A 16,666-nucleotide genomic window follows, 5' to 3' on the forward strand; every position below is an offset into this window, starting at 1 on the left:
GGATAAATTACATATATTACATACATATACCCACCTTTCCATATAAAGAGTTGGAAAGTATGCATAGAAGTACATAATATTACGATGTAGTGGCATGCTATTGTTGCTTTATTGACATTTAATCCTGTTCTCTGTGTTTATTTTTTATTTATTTTTTTTAGTTGTTGATCTTTGGAAGCCCTTGCTCTCTTTATACAAAGTGACAAACAGCAGGAACTTCTTAGAAACAAATATAGAAACAACAGAGGAACAAATTAATCATGTTACCAAACAATATGAGCCACATAATCTGCAAAATGATTTGGGATATTAAAAAACACTTACAAGACAAAACTCACTAAAAACATGGGATGCAGACATTTAGTTATAGGCTTTCTTGTAGAGATAAGAGAATGAACAATAGTTCTGTGGTGTCTGTCTGCACATGATATGATAAAGCTGAACTATAAATAGAACAATTTCCACTCTGTGTTTTTATTGTTTAGACCCAATTATTATTTAAAAATGTTGAGGGGAAAAAAGAAAACAGATTAAACTAACATACATGATTAAATTCATTATACGGGCATTGAACAATTAGCACCGTTGTACAAGATGTGGTGCAGTTAAACAATGCTCATCCTACAAATGTCAATGAAGTGGAAAAAAAAAAGAATGAAGTTCAACTTCCTGCTCTACGCATTTGGTATTCGTCAGAGTCAACACTGCACATCGCAAACGCATACATCTGTGATTCATTCAAAAGTCGGATCGTCTGGTTACACGGGCAGAGAGCGAGAACAACACGCTTATGTATTCAGATGACATGGCATAGAGATCGTGTTTCACTAAACAGAAAATTGTGTGAGAGGTAATCAGCTGACCTGCAGCACCCCCGCTCGTCACACTTCACCGTGCTGCAGGTCTAATAGTCGACCTGCGCTCAGCGTGTTATGCAGCCGAGAGAGGAGGATTCAGGTGACGGAGAAACTACAGCGCCATGGCGGCAGAGATTCCCCGTCCGCAGACGCGAAAGCCCGTCCTGTTGAGTAAGATCGAGGGTTTCCAAGACGTGGTGAATACGGCTGTGATCATCCCCAAAGAGGACGGGGTTATCAGCGTATCTCAAGACAGGTCAGCAGCACGCGTGTATTAGAAACCCGAAACAATTACTAGAATTGCAATGCAGAATATACGCAAAACACGTCATGTATACAATAATCTTATAAGCAGCACTGACACAATAATACATTGCAACATAAAATACATGTGTCCTGTATGGTCGATTTTTTTTCTTCTGGTTGAATAAACGATAAACTAAAGAATATGCTTGTCATAGAGGGAGTACAAATGGAGGATAATAAAGAGGCTGTAATATGCAAACACGTTCAGCTCATTTAACCTGCGGCTATCGATGATCTCCGTTTGCGCGTATATTTGCCGATCATTCCCCTGCGGATCTTTTTCTGAGTGGCGTATCGTTCGTGGGCGAATCGGTGTATTTGAGAGAATCTTTTAAGAGAACGATTTTGTGACCCATTTGAAGCGCGTGACTACCTTTTCCTGCCAATTTAAAGACTGACAGAAATGATCAGAAAGCCCTAACTGGGGGAAAAAAAAAAAAAAAAAAAAAAAAAATCGCTGATTTGAATTACATAAAGATTCGGAGCGACATCTTTCGTGAACGAACTGGCCGAACGAAACATTTTGTTTGTGAACGATGGACGTTGCTGTCAGTCTCGTTTTCAATAAGAAGGGTAATTATTAATAAAGTGTAAAAATGATTAATGACCATATAAATGATGAATGACTATATATATATAAAAAAACATACATAATTTATATAGTCATTCATCATTTAGTCCTATATATACAGTGAGGAAAATAAGTATTTGAACACCCTGCTATTTTGCAAGTTCTCCCACTTAGAAATCATGGAGGGGTCTGAAATTGTCATCGTAGGTGCATGTCCACTGTGAGAGACATAATCTAAAAAAAAAAAATCCAGAAATCACAACTATTTATTTGTATGATACAGCTGCAAATAAGTATTTGAACACCTGAGAAAATCAATGTTAATATTTGGTACAGTAGCCTTTGTTTGCAATTACAGAGGTCAAACGTTTCCTGTAGTTTTTCACCAGGTTTGCACACACTGCAGGAGGGATTTTGGCCCACTCCTCCACACAGATCTTCTCTAGATCAGTCAGGTTTCTGGGCTGTCGCTGAGAAACACGGAGTTTGAGCTCCCTCCAAAGATTCTCTATTGGGTTTAGGTCTGGAGACTGGCTAGGCCACACCAGAACCTTGATATGCTTCTTACAGAGCCACTCCTTGGTTATCCTGGCTGTGTGCTTCGGGTCATTGTCATGTTGGAAGACCCAGCCTCGACCCATCTTCAATGCTCTAACTGAGGGAAGGAGGTTGTTCCCCAAAATCTCGCAATACATGGCTCCGGTCATCCTCTCCTTAATACAGTGCAGTCGCCCTGTCCCATGTGCAGAAAAACACCCCCAAAGCATGATGCTACCACCCCCATGCTTCACAGTAGGGATGGTGTTCTTGGGATGGTACTCATCATTCTTCTTCCTCCAAACACGTTTAGTGGAATTATGACCAAAAAGTTATATTTTGGTCTCATCTGACCACATGACTTTCTCCCATGACTCCTCTGGATCATCCAAATGGTCATTGGCAAACTTAATACGGGCCTTGACATGTGCTGGTTTAAGCAGGGGAACCTTCCGTGCCATGCATGATTTCAAACCATGACGTCTTAGTGTATTACCAACAGTAACCTTGGAAACGGTGGTCCCAGCTCTTTTCAGGTCATTGACCAGCTCCTCCCGTGTAGTTCTGGGCTGATTTCTCACCTTTCTTAGGATCATTGAGACCCCACGAGGTGAGATCTTGCATGGAGCCCCAGTCCGAGGGAGATTGACAGTCATGTTTAGCTTTTTCCATTTTCTAATGATTGCTCCAACAGTGGACCTTTTTTCACCAAGCTGCTTGGCAATTTCCCTATAGCCCTTTCCAGCCTTGTGGAGGTGTACAATTTTGTCTCTAGTGTCTTTGGACAGCTCTTTGGTCTTGGCCATGTTAGTAGTTGGATTCTTACTGATTGTATGGGGTGGACAGGTGTCTTTATGCAGCTAACGACCTCAAACAGGTGCATCTAATTTAGGATAATAAATGGAGTGGAGGTGGACATTTTAAAGGCAGACTAACAGGTCTTTGAGGGTCAGAATTCTAGCTGATAGACAGGTGTTCAAATACTTATTTGCAGCTGTATCATACAAAGAAATAGGTAAAAAATCATATATTGTGATTTCTGGATTTTTTTTTTAGATTATGTCTCTCACAGTCGACATGCACCTACGATGACAATTTCAGACCCCTCCATGATTTCCAAGTGGGAGAACTTGCAAAAAAGCAGGGTGTTCAAATACTTATTTTCCTCACTGTATATGTATGTATGTGTGTGTGTGTGTGTGTGTGTGTGTGTGTGTGTGTGTGTGTGTGTGTGTGTGTGTGTTTAACTGTTTAGTTTAAACTGGAGTAACGTTACTGAATTTGACAGCCAATTTTTTTCATATTTTCTATTTTCTTATATCTTTTTTATTTAAAAAGTAACTAAACTTAAGAAACACCAATGATTTTGGCAATCCTGACCCTGGCTATGTTTTTTTTTTTTTTTACTTGGCAACCAAATTTAGTTTGAAGTCTTATTGTGTCTGGCGATTAAGGTGATTAGGACTTATCTTAGCCAGCGACGTGTTCTTAACTGTCCGTCCGGGTAATTTGTGCACTGTATTGCATGTCATGTTGGTAAGTAAGGTTCTGCTAAATATACAAAATTTTATGATCAAGATTATTTATATAGTTGCTTGCTTGTTATCATTTTTAGGACAATCCGTGTGTGGCTGAAGAGGGACAGTGGTCAGTACTGGCCCAGTGTCTATCACACAATGCCTGGTGAGTTCAACACAGTTCCTGGGCAGCTTTCTGAGAGCCAATACAGCTACATAGATCTCAACATTATGGGACATGCAACCATATAACTTCAGGAATTTTACTATCAAAGTAAAAAGGTGAAGTGAAACCAGTGTGGGCATGAACTTCTGCTTGTGTTCATGTTCAGACAGCAGTTTTATTTCTCAGCAATGATGTCACGGTTTTGCTTGCTTTCTAGTTAACTATTGCAGACTATGGCTAAGAGGTCACTGACTCTCAGTAGAGGGTTTATGTTTATAGTTGAATGGCGATCAATGGATTTTGTAGGATAGAAGGAACTCATATTCATTGTCTTTCTTATGTTGCAGTGGCTTGTTCATGTATGTCATTTAACCCAGAGACAAGGAGGATCTCTGTAGGGTTGGAAAATGGCACAGTATCGGTATGTTCGTTAAACATTTATTATCGTCAACCACATTATAAGTGGCACTGCTGCAGTATTCTTACACAAACCTGTTTTCTATGTAGCTGTAAATGTCACTAGCAGGTTGTAAGATACATTCCTAAGCTTCATTAAGCCAGGAGTTTCTCTTTCCAGGAGTTTGTCCTATCGGAGGACTACAACCAGATGACTCCTGCGCGAACATATCAGGGTGAGTCACAAATCTAGTTTGTTTTCTTAACTTAAATCATATGAACGTGCAAAAAGGCCTAATTAGTAAAGCATCTGGTCATTTTGGGGATTAGATTTTTTTTAATTATTTTAATCTTTAAATGGATAGTTCACCCAAAAATGAAAAGTCTGTCATCATTTACTCACCCTCATGTTGTTCCAAACCTGTATGACTTACTTTCCTCTGTGGATCCCACTGAATTTCGTTGTATGACCAACAAAACACTATACAATACAATACAATACAATATATATACACTTGGTGTCTTTTTGGATGTTATTCTAAAACATACAGATGATTCATATTCCGGTTCCATTCATATAACAGCAACCAAAGAACAATAGACGACTAATCCTTTAATAGCCATGTACATAATTGTAGTCAGGTCAGTTCTGTAGAAACCAATATATATGCAGGGCAACTTTATTATTCAGTACATACTCTGAACAATCAGCTTTCAATCACAGTGTGTCATTATGGCCTAGAATGACATTATTGTGAAACAGCTAACTAACCTTTTTTAAAACGCAAGGCATTAAGTAATGCTCTCAACACAGATAAATGAAAACATTAATGAAGTAAACACACAGAGTGAAGTATAATAAGTGCTTTGGTTGTAGTCCGCTGGTTCGTTACTGAAATTCAATCTCTGATGTTATGTGACTTTCTGCTGTATTATTAATAATATATGTGAGAGCATAATTCCCTGTCATTTTTTTTAATGTGGTAAAGTGCTCCCTTCCTGCTTTGCTTATTGTGTTTTGTCTTTTGTTTGTGTTAGCTCATCAGGGTGTCGTGACTGTGGTGCTGTTCGTCTTAGAGATGGAGTGGGTTCTAAGCACAGGTCAGGACAAGAGCTTTACATGGCACTGCTCAGAGAGCGGACAGCAGCTGGGCACGTACAGGACCACAGCATGGGTTTCTGGACTGCAGTATCCATTCTTACGCCACTTCAGATATGAAATATCTCAGAAGTTTTTATTCCGTCTTTATAAAATATGAGCAGTCACAAGTCAGTCACTGTTACTATTTTCAGTTTGTGCTGTCTTCTGATGAAAGACTTGATTTGGTTGAATTTACTTTTGCTTTATAAGGAAATAAGCTTCCTTAAATTATTGCTTGTTTTTTCTGCTTGAAATCAAAACAACAAAAGCACCAATTATGTGTCATTTATATTACAAATATAACTAGATAAAGGATACTTTGCCCAAATTGAAAATTCTGTCATCATGTACCCACCCTCATGGTGTTCCAAAATGGTCTGTGGAACATGAGAAATGTCTCACTATTATTTTGACCATCCGATTAATAGATAAGAAGAGATTCAGGAGGGGTTCTGAAATTTTATAGTGTGGGCTTCTTGACGATCTGTGTAAGATTTGATGTGGAGACCAGACATGCCTTCGTTGGAGATCTTTCCGGACAAGTGACAATCCTGAAGCTGGAGCAGGACAACTGCAGCCTTGTTACCACCTTTAAAGGCCACACAGGTGCTTCCACAAACAGCACTTTACAAATAGACACACTTTTCACAGGTGTCAGCACAATCTTTCAACATTAGCCCAGACACATTTTGCCATTTGCTGGTCAGTTGAAGTGTAGAGATTCATTCACACATCTCGAGCACTTCAAGCAAGAAAATAAAGTAAATACTTTATTGGGCTTCAAGTACAAACATAAACTGCAGAAAGCAGAAAAAAGTGGTAGCATGAAAACAAGCAACATGATAAATGGTTGCCTATTACCAATATAACTAATTAACATGGCATGAAAGGAAAGCAGTTGGTCAGTACAAATAAGCAAATTAACCAACAAACAAGTCCTCAGTGTACCAAGGGTGAATGACTACCTCCAGTCATTCTTTTGTGGATGGCGGCCCCTGGTGGTCTGGATGACAATACTGTGCCAGAGTAACAGAAATATCATCATGTCCCCCTTTAAGAAGCCTTCAAGTCCTCATAACCACAGGATATACAAAATATACTAATCTTCATGCATACATCCACATAATATTGTATAATGGAAAGAAGTATCCCATTACTTGCACTGTAACTAACCTTGCACACTGTAAATGTACATCTTATTGAATCTTTTAACATTGACCCTGAATGTGTGCAGGCAATGTTACGTCCCTGTCTTGGGATCCTGTGCAAAGGGTTTTATTCTCTGGAAGTTCGGATCATTCAATCATCATGTGGGACATTGGAGGCCGCAAGGGCACAGCCATTGAACTACAGGGACACAAGTAGGACATGGATAAATTGTTGTCATGTACTTAAGAAAGCATGGGTGTCATGTCCTAATATTTGTGTCTGTGTGTGTGACAGTGATAAAGTGCAGGGCTTGTGTTACGCTCCTCACACTCGTCAGCTCATTTCCTGTGGCTCAGATGGAGGAATAGTTATCTGGAACATGGACGTCACACGACAAGAGGTGAGAGAGATGTAGAGCTAGAAAGTATCATCTAGGACAAAAGGGATTGTCTCTGTCAACAGGATGTGTGATATTTATGTTAGTTACATATGTCTGTTTACATAGTTTCAGCATGTCCTCATCTGTTCTTTATCTCAGACCCCGGAGTGGCTTGACAGTGACTCGTGCCAGAAGTGTGAACAGCCGTTCTTCTGGAATTTCAAACAGATGTGGGACAGTAAGAAAATTGGTCTCCGGCAGGTACTGCACATAAAAACATAGATTGTACATGGTAAAAAATATAAATAAATAAAAATAAGATAATAATAATCATTTTAATCAATATAGCAAAATCTTAAACAAAAAATCTAAACATCTTTAAAACAAGATAGATTTATTTGAAAATCTAAAGACTTTTATAGAATATGCACTACTGTTTAAAAGATTGTTTTTCATGTTTTTGAAGAAAGTTTCTTATGCTCACGAGGCCACGTTTATTTGAATAAATGAATAAAAATATATGAAAACAATGATCTTGTGTAAAATCAATAAAAAAAAAATTATTTTTATATATTTTAAGATGTAATATATTCCTGTGATGGCAATGTTGAATTTTCAGCATCATTACTTCAGTCTTCAGTGTCACATGATCCTTCAGAAAACATTTTAATATGCTGATTTGCTGCTCAAGAAACATTTCTTATTATTATCAATGTAGTTGTGCAGCTTGAAATCTTTGTAGAATCAATGATTTTTTTTTTCAGGATTATTTGATGGAAAGTTAAAAAGAACAGCATTTGTTTGAAATAGAAATCTTTTGTAACAGTATAAATGTCTTTACTGTCACTTTAAATTAATTGAATGCAAAGCAATTGAATGTTTTATTTATTTACCAAAACTTTTGAACATTAGTGTGTATTGCATAGTTTAAAAATATGTATTAAAACAAGTTTTAAAATACAAATTTGTAATTAAGTTTAAAAATATTTTAGCATAAAATAAATGTACCTGAGGACTGTAAATGCATGAAGAATAGTTTTCAGAAAATATATCTCATATTAAGTTTTTCCTGGTTTAGTTTGATGATTGTTTGCAGTACTTTATTCAGCCAAATCTTTAATATAATTTGAAGCAGCTTGATTTTGCTCTCTTTCCCAGCATCACTGCAGGAAGTGTGGCCAGGCCGTTTGTGGAAAGTGCTCCTCTAAACGTTCCACGATTCCTCTCATGGGATTTGAGTTTGAAGTGCGGGTTTGTGACAGTTGTCACGACTCCATTACAGATGAGGAGTAAGTCAAATTTTGATTGTCTTCAATGTTTTGACTGTCTCAAATGATAGGATCACCCAAAGCTTTCTTCTTGTCCAGACGGGCGCCCACTGCAACGTTCCATGACAGTAAGCACAGCATCATACATATGCAGTATGAACCAACCAGAGGCTGGCTCCTCACCTCCGGGACAGACAAAGTCATCAAGGTCGGTCACTGTTCTCACACAAGAGTGTGAGTGTGCTGTTTAATAAATTGTGGCTGGAGATTGAAATCATTCTAAAATCTGTGGTGTGTTTACATGCAGCTATGGGACATGACTCCAGTGGTATCATGAGAATCATCTTCTGATCCTGAACCATGGAGAACGTTCAGAGTTCAGGTCCCTTTCCATGGGCAGCTTCATCTCATGGTGGAAAAACTCAAGGATATCATGAGATTTAACTGATGGTTTAAACTGAGCATGTGCATTTGTATGTATTTGTGCATGTGCACGTGGGTTATGGAAACAAACGTGTAAATACTGTCCAGTCTAAATCTGCTTAGTTCTAGTTGTTTATATATTGACATGATCTAATGTTATGTTGTCTGTGAAATATATTTCATCATCTTATGTCTTATCCCAAACACAAATGAATCCTCCTGATATTGCATCAAAGCATGCTGGAACTGTTTTTATATTCAAGTGCCTTTACTGCACATCAATCAGTGGTTTTGGCAAGGGAAAATACTGTCTGCTATTGACTCTTGGTCATGATCTGTTAATCTTGACTCTTTAAATGTAAGCACTTAATCTTACTGATATTTTTACACCAGTAAATTTAATAGGAGAATTAAACATACACATAATCACAGGCGTTGTTGTTTATACAGGGTAAAATTCAGTAATGCTTTAGTGTAATAATATTGTGTTTGGTTTGATTAAAGCTGATGTTTCATAGACATCTCATTACTGTAAGAAACATTCACGGCATTTCATTCTTTCATTGGCAATGAGAAATTTGATATCTTTCCTCGGGCACAGTTTTTGCTGTATGTTAAATCAAGCAAGGCTTCCATAATGACTTGCAAAGTGAGTGTCCTGTCCTATAACACAATATGGACATTTGAGCATTTTTAACAGGTCACTGTAAAAGCCACAATATGTGAAACACTACAGCTGAATGGTTATGGCGAGGTTAGTGTTTTTGAAAAGGACTCATTTGACTAAAATGAAAACTGGTTCATTTTAAAGTATACCGTTGTAGTTTGGGGTCAGCAAGTTTTTTTGAATGTTTTTGAAGGAAGTCTCTTATGCTCACAAAGGCTGCATTTATTCTATTTGTATATATTTTAAAATGTAATTTATTTCTGATGGCAAAGCTGAATTTGCAGTCACTCCAGTCTTCAGTGTCACATGATCCTTCAGAAATCATTTGAATATGCTGATTTGGTATTCAGGTAAAAAAGAAAAAGAAAAAGATCAGCGTTGACAGTTGTGCTGCTCAATATTTTGTGGAAACTGATGCATTTATTTTCAGGATTCTGTGAGCAAAATAACAGCATTTATTTTTTTATTTGTAAAATTACAAATGTATTTGCAGTCACTGTTGATTATTTTAATGTGTTATTGCGGAATAAAAGTATGAATTAAAGAAAATCTTACTGACCCCAAACTTTTGAACAGTGATGTAAGTAATGGGAGTGAAGTTTTTGTTCACCTTGAATTAAAAGCCCTTATTTTTTTGTCACATGATAGTCAGATTCTTTTTGTTTGTAATGGTTCTATGAATATGAATAATTTCAAATCCTGCATAAACATGATTTGATCAGTTGTTTTGATAAGAAAGTCTAATGTAAAGCTCATAATTGTTAATAAAAAATGTAAATAAATAATGATTTGCCTAAAAGATTCAGACAGAGATTCATTGTTTTTATATTTTATTAAAAATCACGGCAATAGCCACAAATTGACATAAAAGTACAGTAAGTTTTAGTTAATAATTAGCTAGTTAATTGTAAACATTTGTAAATGTGTATAAGAGGTAAAGACACATCTATAATATTTGTTTATATGTTCATCTTCACATTTGTTCAGTTTGAAACATGTTAACATAGTCATCTATTTTTATGATAGTGCGAGTACGAGTTATGGGTAGTGTTGTATATCATGTTCTCAGACACCTGTTTAGGTTTGATGTCAGTTTCTTGGCCAGCCTGTGAGGCTAATTCAAAATTTGGGGTTTTATGGAACAGCAGTTTTAGATTATGAATCAAATAATCTGTTTTTTACAGACTGCAATAATTGTCCAATTCATCAAGCAGGCAAACTCAAAACCTTGTGGTAGTTAAACTCACAGCTTTACAATTCATGTTTGGGGTATGACTGTGTGCAATTTATATAGAAAACACATTTGAATAATGTTAACCACAGATGCCATTTTACTTTTAAATCAAGAAAGTCATTCAATTGCCATTCCAAAAAGCAGAAGTGCATGTATTAGTTTCTAGCCTTAAACTAGTATAATAAAACATATTTAGGAGTGTATATGTTCAGAAGAATGGACAATAAGTTTGAAATATTTTAAATATACATTTTAGGTTGTTTTGGTTAGCCTGTTTTGGTATAGAAATCATGAGCTTCTCACATCTCTGCAATTCTAACCATTATTAAGAATGAATATCACAATCTCCGTGAGGAATGATTCGGCCAATAACTCAACCGATTAACACTTGAATTTCATAGCGAGCTCCTCCAACGTGGTCATCAGCTTCTGGTCTTCAGCTGGAGAAGACCTGGAGAAGGCCAGAGGCAGATGCGTAGAAACAGCTTTTCTGTCTGCAGATGAATCAGTTTGTGGAAGAGAGGTCAAAGTTCAGTTACATGTTAAAGAGATCTTTAGTCTGCTAGACATAAAGACATATTCAAAAGATGTGAACAGCAAACTAACACACACTTTCTGCTAAACAGTGCTGGGTAAAATTACTTTTAAAAGTAATGCATTACAACATTAAGTTACTCCCTAAAAAGTAACTAATTTTGTAACTTAGTTACTTTTTCTAACCTGGTCTAGGCTTGCTTGTTTGGTTTATAATAACAAAAACAAAAGTTCTGTTTTTGGCAAATGTAAAGGCTCTTTTACACCAAAAGTTATATGACACCTGAGAAGAAAGTTCAACACTCTTACTTTAGGAAAAAAAAAAGAAGCACAAATGTGCTGTTTATCTGAATGTGCTGTTTAGCTGTGTTACCCCCAACACTGCTGCTAAATGACAAATAACTGCACACTTTATAAAGATGCTTGACCTTGGAAGAAGAGGCCACTGGGCTGTTTGCTGGCAGCATCTGATATAGCCAGCCACACCACTGTGTCAGCGCCCTGAGCTTCAGTACGGAGCTTATTCTTCATTTTCGCATGAAAATCTGGCATGGATGACTGTACCGCTGTGGACAGAACACAAACCCAAAACAATATTTTAGCGACTGAGGTTGCACAATATCTTACTGTATATAACTGATGTAAACACGCTGCCCACCTGGGGTGTCTGCCCAGCCGGGGTGCATGGATGAGAAGTGGATTTCCTTGTGCTGAGCTGCCAATTGCTCTGTCATGATCACCTGTTGCCTCTGAGAAAGGTCACAGTTTACACCAATACATTTTTTTTGCTAACACTAACACTATTTTTACTGAAAACATCAAAACAATATATTAAATCCATTAAAAAAATCAACATAAACTCAGAAATAACATGAGGACAGTGAATCAGGCTGCACGATGTAAAAAAGCTTACACAGTGACAATAATAAATGATGGTCATTGTAACAAAAGCAGAGTGGTGATGCTGCTGGAACATGTTGTCTTGTGCCACTTATTTTTTATCATTGATTGACTGACTGGAATGGTTAGGCACCAAAAGTATGATGGTTTTGTAGTCTATGGACTATGGAAGTAATAATAAGAGTTAAAAAAAATGCAATGCAAAGTTTTTACTGAAGAAGAAGAAAAAACAGACAGATTTCAATTTGAGTTTATAATTTATAGTAGTACCTTGTTCTGTGCATAAGCCATAGTCCCGTCAAAAGTGCCTTTCTCAAGCTGAAGGTCCTCTACATTCAACTTCTGAACTAACATCCCACCAGATGACACAGTGATCTGTAATAAAACAAAATGAATAATAAAATAAAAAAATAATTATAAAATAAAATAAAAACAATAATTGTAACACTTTACAATAAGGTTTCATTGGTTAACATTAGTTAACTACATTAGTTAACATGAACTAACAATGAAAAATACTTCTACAGCATTTATTAAATCACAGTTAATGTTAATCTCAGCATTTAATGATACATTGTTAAGTGCAAAAGCTGTATCTGTTAACATTAGTTAATGCACTGAGAACTAACAAACATTTTTATTAACTAACATCATAACGGTTAATAAATGCTGTAAAAAGATATTGCTCATTGTTAGTTCATGTTAGTTAATATCAACAAATGAGACCTTATTGTAAAGTGTTACCCATAATGATAATAAATAAGTTTGAGGGAAATTCTGTTGAAACATTCATAAAGTTGCCACCATGTCACTAAAGTCATACTTGTGTAAGTGTAAATGTGTTTGGAAACAGAGATAAATGGTGGCACGGTCTCTGTTTGCAAACGGCGTGTGTTTATTACTCTACTCATTAGGAGGCAGGAGAACTGATGCATTTCTTCACACTCACCACTCTTGGATTCTCTGACTTCTTCAGTGTAGGAATCAGTGCTGTCGTCAGAATATAAGTCCCTGCAAAACAAACAAGATCAGTGTGCCATCTGGTCTCTTTTATCTTATCTCTAGATTTTAAGTGGTGACCCTAAAAACATTCTCTACCAGGAGGGATAGCCTCTGACCTTTGTAACTCAGTATTATAAAGTAGTATAAGTAGTAAGAGCTCATACTTTGTGGTCCATATTGGAAGAATGTTAAGATATTATCAATATCAGATCAGAAAAATCATGAATTAACTTTCCTACCAAGTGTGTTTGTCGCAAAGTTTTTCTCCAGACCATCCTCAGTCAGTTCTCTCTGGTTGACCATGCAACCCGCATTATTGATCTATGGTAATAAATCACATTACAAGTACAATAAATCACAAGTGGAGACAGCATGACAATGTACAGATCACACATGTTTTGTTGTACACTGTAAAATGGATAGTTCAGACTAAGAGTTGTCACGCCATTTTATAACAGTGCTGTAGTCGTCACATTATAATAGCAATATCCCTGTGCAATACAGTGATTTTGCTATGCACTCAGCCTCTTGTGACTTATTGCTTTAGCTTATTATGATACGTTGATATGTCCAAATTAAAACCATTTACCAAAGCATGTAGATTGTGTTTCTGAGAGAATCCAATGGCAAACTCCCACACTTTCCGGGGGCTGGACATGTCAACTAGGTGAACATGGACATTCTGAAAGCACACGAGACAAACTCAGACCAGAGTTCACTGCTTTCATTTCAGACGCATGTGAAATAATGATTTAAAGCATAACATTTACCTCATTTTTACTTTGCTCCACGATCTCTTTTCTTGCCTCCTCCGCACGATCTTTATTTCTGCACAACATATGTACTGTCCCACCTGAAGAAAAAAGAACTTTGAATTGCTGTGGTTTTTAGTAGCACTAAACATCATTTGCCAGTAGGAGTCACTGTTGTGTGCCTTTTGTTGAACCGTCCAATTGTCATAACAAAGGTGACAGAATGTACGAGATCTTCCCAGTTGATCAGTTATTAAAGAGTAGAAGTTAATGGCAGTCGTCTTCGTTCTGTTTTTGTTCTCACCTCTTTTAGCGATTTCGTAGGCGGCGGCTTTCCCGATGCCACTGTTCGCTCCGGTGATGATGAACGAGCGGCCGCCCACACTCACCTCCAGATCCGCCGCGCTGAAGCGCCTCTCCGCTGCCTCATAGCCGCCCCTGGTGACAGTAAACTGGACTTTAACTAGAGCAATGCACAAACTATCGATGGTGAAATTAGGGAAATACCCGTTTATATGTCAAAGTGATGGGCAGGCTGAGGCGAAATTAGACAGACCGATTATGACTTACTTTGTATATTCCTGAAGACCCTTCAGGAACCAAACTGTGTTTCGGTAGAGAGACATGAGTACGATCCATAGACTGTAAAAAAAAAAGTACAATCTCACTCGTTTCCACTAAAAAGCAGTGTCATAAACCACGAGCACGTTTGTAATCAGAGCCCCGCCCCTGAAGCGTTTAATAACAGATCACATGTTGAACGTGTTGTAACGCTGGGTTGCCAATTCCGCGGTTTTGCAACGCAATATCAAACTTGCCGCGAGGTTGACATTGATTGCAAAAAAAATATTCGCCTGAAATGCTTGTAAATATTTTATATTCTACTCATGATAAAACTGTCCTATTATGAGTTTGGTAAGGGAGGGACGCTAGCATTTGAGCCTCTGTGAGCTCCTTTATGAAAACAAAATATGTTAATGATTACTATAGCGATTTTCAAGTTCAAATTGTGTGCATAACAAACAGTGACTGTAAATGTGTATTTTAGGTATGGGAGTGTCATGTTTTCAGTTGGGCTAGTTTAGAGGTATTTTTGATTGGCCTTTGGCAACCTTGGTTCAGAGCCGTTTTGTACGCGCGGTTACAATACGCATGCGCACTTGCGCAGAATCCTCAGAGCCTGGCTTATACTTCATAAAACGATAAACGTGTTCTTTGCTCAATGAAAAAAAAGTTAGTTTTGTGCGCTTATTTGAAAAAGTTTTAAAACATAAATGAAAAACATAAATTATTAGATTCAAGTTCCACCACACACTGGCGTCGTATTTTTTTAGGCCAAGTTGAGTGTTTCAACCTAAGTATATTTGTATACCTAAGTGCACCGCGCGCAACTTTCTGTCTTATATATCTTTTCAGAAAAAGTTGACAGTTATAATTAAAATCCATAGGGGCGTATTTTTATATGCTTCTCAGTGTCAGGATGGCCGAGTGGTCTAAGGCGCCAGACTCAAGGTTGAATCCTTCCATATAAACATGGGTATTCTGGTCTCCGAATGGAGGCGTGGGTTCGAATCCCACTTCTGACAATAACTTTTTTTCTTCATTTTGATTATTACCGGGATAATGGATGAATTAATTGACATACTTAAAATGAATGCAAGTGAGCATACAGGAAATGCACAATTCATCTGTGGTTTAAACGTTTAATAAAAAAAGATTAATTTTTGATATCATTCAATGAATCAGCATTCAAGACGGAACGACAAAAAAAAATCTCTGTTAATACATTTTCATATAAAATATAATTTAATTATATCCAAATGTTTTTTTTATCATGATTTTTCATGAGATACAATTTTCAATGGTCTTTCTGTGTAATTATTTCATCAATTTTGAGAGACATGCATCACTTTTGAGAGACATGCAGCACTGTGTGTAGTCTAGGCTATTCGGTCTTAAATAATGAGTAATAGCCTACAATTAGACAAATACAACTCCACTTCCAATCCAGGTCACAGTGTTATCAGTGTCACTAAGCATATACCGATAAAGTAATGCTCTTGTATTGAACTGCAATGGCTTCGAAGCTCCTCGAGATGGCACAAGACAAACAAGGTTTATTCAATTTGTACAAATTTCATAGTAGCCTAGTTGGGTTCTTGGAAAAAACAAGATATGAAAAGTCGCATGAAAAGTAATGTACAACAACCACTTAAAGTTGAAATAATAATAATGATTTAAAACCTTGTTAGGGACACTTTTTGAAATCTTGAAAAATCAAATATGTTTCATTTAGGCTAGTAAATATTCACATTTGTTAAAACGGTAACACTTTACATAAGATCCCATTAGTTAACATTAGTTAATGCATAACTAGGCTACTATAACAGCAATAGCCACTTGTTATGGTATTTATTAATTAATGAAAATACTATTATTGACAAAAATATGAACATAATATATAAAGTTTAGAAACTTTAAAATGCTGGAATGTTTTAATTAAAGAGACAATACAAAGTTTAAGCTATTATAATCTGTCCTTTAAACTAATGGTGATTCTTCTTCTGTTGTTGTTGTTGTTGTTGTTGTTAATTTCTTAATCATGTTTCTTTAAAATACTGGTTCAGTAAAAAATATATAGCCTAAATCTCGGCCGCGCACTCATATCAGCTATTAATGATGTTCTCTCCGTACTTCCACGAACAGACAATTTTACATTTTCAATCGTTTTGGTTTCGAGGCATGTATCCTGTTTGTCAACTTACTACATGAACGAGTTTGTACTTTTTCTCACGCAGAAAAGGGAGGAATTTAGGCGTGTCTACTTAAGAGGCCATGCCAGGTAAAAACCCTAATGAATGGGAAAC

At 36.8% G+C, this 16,666-nt stretch overlaps 2 protein-coding genes across 2 annotated transcripts; one reads left to right on the forward strand and one right to left on the reverse strand.

Annotated features, from left to right (window-relative positions):
* The first annotated feature begins 721 nt into the window (after positions 1 to 721).
* On the forward strand, positions 722 to 10,181 carry wdfy2 (WD repeat and FYVE domain containing 2). The gene is made up of 12 exons (XM_079881607.1): positions 722 to 1,113; positions 3,887 to 3,954; positions 4,302 to 4,375; positions 4,532 to 4,586; positions 5,389 to 5,539; positions 5,985 to 6,097; positions 6,726 to 6,852; positions 6,935 to 7,040; positions 7,179 to 7,280; positions 8,178 to 8,308; positions 8,387 to 8,495; positions 8,595 to 10,181. The coding sequence occupies exons 1-12, from the start codon at positions 980 to 982 to the stop codon at positions 8,622 to 8,624; spliced, it is 1,200 nt and encodes a 399-aa protein (XP_079737733.1). The 5' UTR covers positions 722 to 979; the 3' UTR covers positions 8,625 to 10,181.
* dhrs12 (dehydrogenase/reductase (SDR family) member 12) lies at positions 9,562 to 14,707 on the reverse strand. The gene is made up of 10 exons (XM_079881608.1): positions 14,370 to 14,707; positions 14,104 to 14,237; positions 13,818 to 13,900; positions 13,637 to 13,729; positions 13,287 to 13,368; positions 12,995 to 13,056; positions 12,316 to 12,420; positions 11,804 to 11,894; positions 11,574 to 11,711; positions 9,562 to 11,105 (listed from the first exon to the last, which is right to left on the reverse strand). The coding sequence occupies exons 1-10, from the start codon at positions 14,423 to 14,425 to the stop codon at positions 10,993 to 10,995; spliced, it is 957 nt and encodes a 318-aa protein (XP_079737734.1). The 5' UTR covers positions 14,426 to 14,707; the 3' UTR covers positions 9,562 to 10,992.
* Between the last annotated feature and the right edge of the window lie 1,959 nt (positions 14,708 to 16,666).

The sequence above is a fragment of the Squalius cephalus genome (genome assembly GCF_949319135.1).
Source record: "Squalius cephalus genome assembly, chromosome: 9".
In the NCBI taxonomy this organism is placed as follows: domain Eukaryota; kingdom Metazoa; phylum Chordata; class Actinopteri; order Cypriniformes; family Leuciscidae; genus Squalius; species Squalius cephalus.

Excerpts from the sequence above, each read along its gene's own strand:
- wdfy2 (XM_079881607.1), top strand. The coding sequence starts at position 980 with ATGGCGGCAGAGATTCCCCGTCCGCAGACGCGAAAGCCCGTCCTGTTG. Across the intron at positions 1,114-3,886 it reads ATCAGCGTATCTCAAGACAG|GACAATCCGTGTGTGGCTGA; the intron begins GTCAGCAGCACG and ends TATCATTTTTAG. Across the intron at positions 3,955-4,301 it reads TGTCTATCACACAATGCCTG|TGGCTTGTTCATGTATGTCA; the intron begins GTGAGTTCAACA and ends CTTATGTTGCAG.
- dhrs12 (XM_079881608.1), bottom strand. The coding sequence starts at position 14,425 with ATGTCTCTCTACCGAAACACAGTTTGGTTCCTGAAGGGTCTTCAGGAA. Across the intron at positions 13,057-13,286 it reads CTTTGCGACAAACACACTTG|GGACTTATATTCTGACGACA; the intron begins GTAGGAAAGTTA and ends TTTGTTTTGCAG. Across the intron at positions 11,895-12,315 it reads TGGCTTATGCACAGAACAAG|AGGCAACAGGTGATCATGAC; the intron begins GTACTACTATAA and ends GACCTTTCTCAG.